Source organism: Triticum urartu, unplaced genomic scaffold (genome assembly GCF_003073215.2).
Source record: "Triticum urartu cultivar G1812 unplaced genomic scaffold, Tu2.1 TuUngrouped_contig_1002, whole genome shotgun sequence".
In the NCBI taxonomy this organism is placed as follows: domain Eukaryota; kingdom Viridiplantae; phylum Streptophyta; class Magnoliopsida; order Poales; family Poaceae; genus Triticum; species Triticum urartu.
Window position 1 is genome coordinate 42,554 of NW_024110846.1, and position 7,452 is coordinate 50,005.

The 7,452-nt window shown below is 43.5% G+C and overlaps 1 protein-coding gene across 4 annotated transcripts; it reads left to right on the top strand.

Annotated features, from left to right (window-relative positions):
• The first annotated feature begins 3,511 nt into the window (after window positions 1-3,511).
• On the top strand, window positions 3,512-7,425 carry LOC125526420 (G-type lectin S-receptor-like serine/threonine-protein kinase At4g03230). 4 transcript variants are annotated; one of them, XM_048691137.1, is made up of 8 exons: window positions 4,075-4,211; window positions 4,313-4,399; window positions 5,205-5,315; window positions 5,400-5,581; window positions 6,184-6,394; window positions 6,472-6,709; window positions 6,838-6,988; window positions 7,093-7,425. In XM_048691137.1, the coding sequence occupies exons 2-8, from the start codon at window positions 4,357-4,359 to the stop codon at window positions 7,399-7,401; spliced, it is 1,245 nt and encodes a 414-aa protein (XP_048547094.1). In that variant the 5' UTR covers window positions 4,075-4,211; window positions 4,313-4,356; the 3' UTR covers window positions 7,402-7,425. The 4 variants fall into 4 exon arrangements, with proteins under 4 accessions (XP_048547091.1, XP_048547092.1, XP_048547093.1 ...); XM_048691134.1 differs by having other exon boundaries at window positions 3,512-4,399; XM_048691135.1 differs by having other exon boundaries at window positions 3,512-4,399; window positions 6,472-6,702; window positions 7,093-7,267.
• The last annotated feature ends 27 nt before the right edge of the window (window positions 7,426-7,452 follow it).

Below are 7,452 nucleotides of genomic sequence, written 5' to 3' on the forward strand. Positions count from 1 at the left end.
GTTTCAGTTGATGGGAAGACCAGAAAAAAAATATCAAATAATCCCTAAGCTGGTTGATTTGATGATGCATCATATATGTCCCACCTGCGCCAAGGGAAATCTAGCTACCTACGACTAACGCAGCTTTGTGTGAAACATAAACAGACAGGGAGAGAGTGGTTACCAGGTGAAATCCGATGAGAGAAAAGATGGGGCTGCTATTGCGGCCAGTGGGGAAAAGGTTGTGCAAGGATTAATCTGACCCGTTTGTGCTCCGTTCGTCGATTGGCTGGTGTCAGATGGCGGATTTGAAGGGAACGCAGTTTTTTTTTTTTTTTGCGGGGAAGAAGGGAACGCAGTTGGAGATGCGCCACACGCCACCACCAAGGTCATCATCACCGAGGGACTCCACCCGCAGCATGCGCCCCATGCACCGCGACGCGATGCGGCCATGAGTAAGAAATCTAGGCCGTGAGGAGGTGGGCGACTCTGGCGCGAGAGCCACGGCATGGCGGGGGAGCTCCTCCTGCCCGGCCCGTCGGGGGAGACGGGGTAGGGCCTTCCGGCAGCGCAGGGTGTATGATCCCTTTCCGGCTTGCCTGCTCCCTCTCGATGCTCCCACTTCATCCTATAGTATAGGGAGCGATAGAGTCGCCCTTTTCAGGCCCGTGGTGCGATGGATGCGGCGGCGGCGGCGGCGGAGATCGAGAAAGGATACGGAAGAGACCGAGATTGAGAGAAGGCAAAAGATCGAGCGGACGAACTGACCATACGACTAAACACCAACCGACGTAAAATATATAAGGAATAAGAGATGCGAGTCACCCTAAAAAAAAAGGATGCGAGCCACAACGCGGGGAAGAAGTCCACGACCTCCTACTGACCAGCAGGGTCCACGCGCCCATCAAAGCCCCGACGCACGAGAGCGCTTGATTTCACGGGAGCTTAGTACTCCCTTCATTTTTTTTATACAAGGCCACAAACTCGGATTACAGGTACTAATGCAACATTTAATGCCTACTTTACAAGTCAATTTTTTTTTGTTTACTGTGATCATTAATACTCTGCATGCATGCAAAGAAACTGAGTGGAGGAAGTAGTTGACTGTCATTATGACTGCATGCATGCAAGTATTAAACAAGTTGTTAGTACGAGAAAATATCATTAACTTTGCCTCGGTTATTGTTGGTGGCCTTGTATAGATGCAAAATGAATATTTCATAGTGGCTTTGTATATAAAAATGAAAGGAGTATCTCTAACGATAAAGGGTACTAGTCGATTGATTTAACAGATAGGAGCTGCTAAGCTACTCACGTCAATTGAATCGACATCCGCAGCGACCGGGTGGGAAAATTAGTCATGTCTACAGCGATGCCCGCAGCGATCGGGTGATCCAGACATGCACTGCTGACTGCGTGGTTACCGCCTCCGACCACACCAAGAGTTTTTGTAAAAATGATCATACTCCACGTAAATTCCTCAGGGGCAGACCTAGAGAGAAAATGATCAGGTGTCCTAGCATATGATTGCTCATATTTTTCATTTAAAAAGATGGGGTGTCACACGCTATATTTTACATAATAAAACTTGCAAAGAAAATAGATCGCACCCGGTGTCCTGTGGGTACGCCCCTGAAATTCCTGTTGACCGGGCCAATTCCATGGGTTTACGGACTGAAGCTGGCGAAGATCTCGGTACAAAATTTAGAGGACTCCTGGAGTTGAACTCTGAACGGCCCAACTCTAGGAGTTTAGGGAATCCGCTAGTTGAGAAAAAGCTTAATCCTCCGAACTTAACTTTTTTCAGATAAAAATAAGGTTTTTTTTTGAATTTTCATCGGGGACACAACACAACAAGGGGCACCATGGACACTCGAACTGCACCGTCGAGCCGAGGCAAAACGACGCAATCGAAAAGCACTGTGGCAACCATTACTGCACAACGCCGCGACACCATCTGTGTCATGAGGTACATTCGAACGGTCACCCGGGCCGAGATGACGCCACGACACCTGTGTGTCACCGGCGTAGCCGAAGGGCATCCCCAAGCATAGAACTCCACAGAGCACACCCAAAACATCACAACAAGGGGCACCACAGGCGCTCGAACTGCAGCGGTGAGCCGAGACTAAACCATGACACTGCACCATCAACGCAATCGAAAAGCACCGGGCAACCAAGACTGCACAACGCCGCGACATCACCTATATCATGAGATACATTCGAACAGTCATCCAAGCCGAGACGACGCCACGGCCCTGGCAAACAGCCTTCACCGGGCTTTGCCCAACGTTGTTTGCCGGCCGCGGCGAGCTATGGCGGCGCCCGGCGGGGTGGCCGCCCAAGTCGCCTCGGAGAGACGACGCGGGGGCAAGCCTCAGAGAGCAGGCAGGCGCCAATAATTCCATTCAAAATAAGTTTGTTTTAGTTTAGCTTTTTTAAAAGATGCTCTAATCAGTCAACCAAGTCAGCGGTATACTGCTAGGGCCCCAACAGCAAGTCCTGCCCTCCCTCCCAGTCAACTTTCTAGGCCCCCTGCCAATCATAGAGATTTTCCGAAACTCGGTCAGTTGATTTAGCTGAAAGGAGCTGCTAAGCTGCCCCCGTCAACTAAACCGAGTCCCAAGTCTAAAGCGACTCCCGCGACGACCGGGTGATCCAGACATCTACTGCTGACCGCGTGTACTGCGGGGTACGCCTCCGACCACACGAATAGTTTTTTTGTAAACATTAACATATATTGTGTTACATAATTGTTGACCTAGCATTTTATCATATATTTTTGTGCACCTGGAGCATTCCTCGAGATTAGCTATCTGGGAGCTTCTGTTTAATGTCAAACTGAAGTTTAATTATATAACATGTTCAATTACATAGAATATTTTTTTTAGTGAATTCAGTACATACTCCCTCCGTTTCTTTTTTGTCCGCATATAAGATTTGGTCAAAGTCAAACTTTGTAAAGTTTGACTAACTTCATAGAAAAAAATATTAACATCTCCAATGCTAAAGTTACATGTTATGAAAATTAATTTCATCATGCATCTAATATTATTGATTTCAAAGTGTGGATGTTGATATCTTTTCCTACAAAGCTAGTCAAATTTTACAAAGTTTGACTTTGACCAAATCTTATATGCAAACTAAAAAGAAACGGAGGAAGCATATGCTTATTATGAAGTGGATGTGCCATATGGATGTACAAAGCAGTAAAATTACAATTCAAATATGTTTTTCGGTCAAGTATTGAGCATCGATTAGAAACCAGACTCTTAATACCCAGGATTTTTGGGGATTTAAAGTTATGCGGATACCTTTTTTGGGGTTTTAGATTTTGGCTATCAATTAGAGATGCCCTTAAAACACTTGATTCCTTGTAAACACCAAAATCTTCTTGTAGTTTTTTCCACGCATAGTCTCGCTCGGCGGCTAGACCAGTACACACGTCCCAACACATTTCCATGCTTGTGATGTTGATGGGAGTATTGTTTAGTATAAGAATTCTCTACTAGCTTCTGCCCAGCCCAGGTACCAAGTTAGTCGATGGACATGGTTACCGCCCCCCTCCTTCTGCTCCTGCTCCTCGCGCCTCTCGCCGCTGCGCAATGGCAATACTGCGGCAACAACGGCAACTACACACCAAATAGCACCTACCAAGCTAACCTCAGGCTCCTCTCTTCCACCCTTCCCAACAAGGCCGCGTCCAACACCACCCTCTTCGCCACCGCCACAGTGGGTGATATTCCGGACATGGTCCACGCTCTCACGCTCTGCCGCGGCGACACCAGTGCCTTCGCCTGCGAGGACTGCGTGGCTACCGCCTTCCAGGACGCTCAGCAGCTCTGCCCGTACAGTAAGGACGCCTCCGTGTACTACGATATCTGCATGCTCAGGTTCTCCAACCAAAATTTTCTTGCCACCACCGTCAATGGCAATACTACACTCATCCTCGAGAACTACCAGAATCTCACGACAAGCGTTGACTATTTCAAGCTCTTCTTGTTCACGCTTCTGAACGGCACGGCACAATCCGCCACTAAGAGCTCGAGGAGGTTCATCACCTCGCAATTAGACATCAGCTCCTTCCCAACGTTGTACTGTCTTATGCAGTGCACGCCCGACCTCACCATCGAAGACTGTGGGGCCTGTTTCTGGGAGGCCTTGCAGTATACGCTCAATTACATCGACCGTAAGCGAGGTGGTCGAATTCTTGGGACACGGTGCACCGTAAGGTACGAAATATATCCGTTCTTCCAAGATCCTATACTGCATATTACCAACTTGGCCCCTGATGTTCCGGCAATCGACAACACTACTACCACGCCACGTGTAGAGCCAGATACAAAGCTCCCACGATCGCAGCCACCAGCTGCTGCTATGCCATCCCCAGATGTGCAAACGACCATCAAAGAACAGCACGGTATGTAAATTCTCATCCTTCCTGGCACATCCATGGATGGACATTTATTTTCAAAAAGAAGGATTACTCCCGGCATCTACATCAAGTGATGTACACAGCCATTCATAGATGGACAAGGCACCAAGGCTGCAATTGGATTAATCAATTTAGGTCATGTGTCAATATGTCACACATCTTGTGGGGAAACACAATCGTTATTTGAAATTCTCGATGTTTCTTTTTTCTTTTTAATTTGTTATCTCTTCTTTCCATTTGAGTAAAGCATTTATGGATGCAGACTTTAAAAGAACTTATACATATATGTATATGCTGTGAGAAGTAATAAGCTCGGAAATAAGAATAGTATTCTACATGAAATTCTCTTTCCTGGCAGCTGATTAATTTAGTCTACATTGTGGTAACTCTACTTAGAAGGAAAATAGATACTTAGATATTGTCATCATTTATGGCTGCATGCATCATTATGATGTAGAGGCCGGGGGTATACCTCCATTTCCAAAAAAAAAGATATTGTCATCATTTGGGTTTCGTCAAATGAAGATCCTCTCATTATTATGATACTCCTGATGCACTATATCTTAAGCTATATTGTATCTTATAGTACATAAATTGTGTGTTTAGATAGAACTTCTCCAATTGACAATATCTTAGAATTGTGTCAGGGAAAAAGCTTCAGTTTTCTTAGTTTTGGGGCTAGAGTTATATCTGTATCTTATTGTTCAATTGGTGAAGCTGATTTATCACTGTCCACAAATAACTTCGTTTCATTTATATATGAGAACTGTACATTATTATTTTTCCTTAGGACGCAACGGAAGCAAGAGGCCGCTGTGGATTATTGCGGTGGTGGCTCCATTGCTCTCAATACTTATGTGCTTTATCTGCTTCGTTGTATGGATGAGAAGACGAAGAAAAGGTTTGTTGTAACAACAATTTATTCAAGTCAGCCAGTTTTGAGGCACAACTTAATGATGTATATTTGTGTATCCTCTCAATTTAGGAAAGGTAAACTTAAATGACCAAGCTGCCACGAATAGGCCAGAAGAAGATGCACTGGTTTGGAGATTGGAGGAGAAGAGTTCAGAGTTCACTCTCTTTGACTTTTCTGAGATATTGAATGCTACGCACAACTTCTCCAAAGGGAATCTACTTGGGCAAGGTGGCTTTGGCCCTGTCTACAAGGTAATTGTATTGTCCTGAAAAGATTGAGTTCATTCCAAAAATATAAATTAAATCTCTATTGGCTTAAATGAATCAAAGATCTCCTGGCCACTAACAAATTAATGCATTCATCCAAGTACACGTAAAATATAGTACATAATTTTACAGAAATAGACAAATAAGGAAGTCTTGATATAGTTGTTTATTTTGTCCTAAAGTGGACTGGAACTCAAAAGGCAATTGAATTGATCCAATGAAATGGAATATTAAGAACATGTCTTCAACATGTGAGGTTTTGTGTCCCAAAGTTCTTTAATATGGATGTCACGTTCTGTCATTGAAAAAAAATTTCAAGAACACGGAAAAAACTTGCATGTCCTTATATTAAGAGAAAGAGATATGTACAAGAGTTTCCGTACAGCAGTAGATCGCTATGGCAAATTCCTCTCTGATCTGGGGAAGTACCACCTAGTACTGCTGAGTAGTTAGTACATTATCAAATACTGTAGCATAGTGTTCAAGCCAGATGTTATACATACATACGACTGACAGTGTTGAAACGGGCACAATTATAAGATCAGTAAGACACCTCACCTCCAATTTTGTTTTGTACGTTCTTACAGGGAAGACTACCAGATGAAATGGAAATTGCAGTTAAAAGGCTTGCTTCACATTCAGGACAGGGTTTCACAGAATTCAAGAATGAAGTTGAACTTATCGCAAAACTACAACATAACAATCTGGTCAAACTCTTGGGATGCTGCATTCAGGGAGAGGAAAAAGTTTTGGTGTATGAGTATTTACCAAATAAGAGCTTGGACTTCTTTATATTTGGTACCCACAATGCAGTTTTGAACCATATTTTTTATTGTGATTTGTTCATACTCTAAAATGCACTTCCTAATGTGCAGATGAAAACAAAACAACGTTGGTTGATTGGGAAAAGAGGCGCGTGATAATCGAAGGGATAGCCCAAGGTCTTCTCTATCTACACAAGCACTCTCGTTTGCGCATCATTCACAGAGACCTTAAGGCCAGCAACATTCTCTTGGATCAGGAAATGAATCCTAAAATTTCTGATTTTGGTCTAGCTAAAATTTTCAGCTCAAATGATACTCAGGGAAGCACAAAGAGGGTAGTGGGTACATAGTAAGCATGCCTTTCTTAAAGACAAATTACAATATAGATAGTGCCTATGACACCAATTTTTAGTTGATGAGCCTAAATTTAAATTTTGATATAATATAATATTTCCTTTTGCGTCTATCTCATTTCAGTGGTTATATGTCTCCGGAGTATGCATCTGAAGGCATTTACTCAATCAAATCTGACGTGTTCAGTTTTGGTGTGTTACTTCTTGAGATCCTTAGTGGGAAAAGGAATTCTGGCTTCCATCAGTACGGAGACTTTCTTAACCTTCTTGGATATGTGAGCATTTTCTACACTCTCGCATGCGAGTGTACTATGTTTTAGACTGAAGTACCTTTATCATGTATATGTATATGAAAAAGATATATTATGACTTCATGCAGTCATGGCAACTCTGGGAAGGAGGAAAGTGGCTTGAGCTTCTAGAAGTGTCAATTGTTAAGGAGATCCATACAACAGAGGCTAGGAGGTACATTAACATTGCATTGATGTGCGTTCAAGAGAGCGCAGATGATCGGCCCACCATGTCAGATGTTGTTGCAATGTTAAATAGTGAGAATGTTATTCTCCCAGAGCCTAATCATCCAGCATACTTCAACTTAAGGGTATCTAAGGTACATGAATCAGCTAGTGTTGTTGTCCCATGTAGTAATAATGATGTAACCATCACTGAAGAGCCAGATGGCAGATAGCTGATTACTTTGCTTCAGTTGTTATTATCTGAGTTGTTTCTACATTATTCA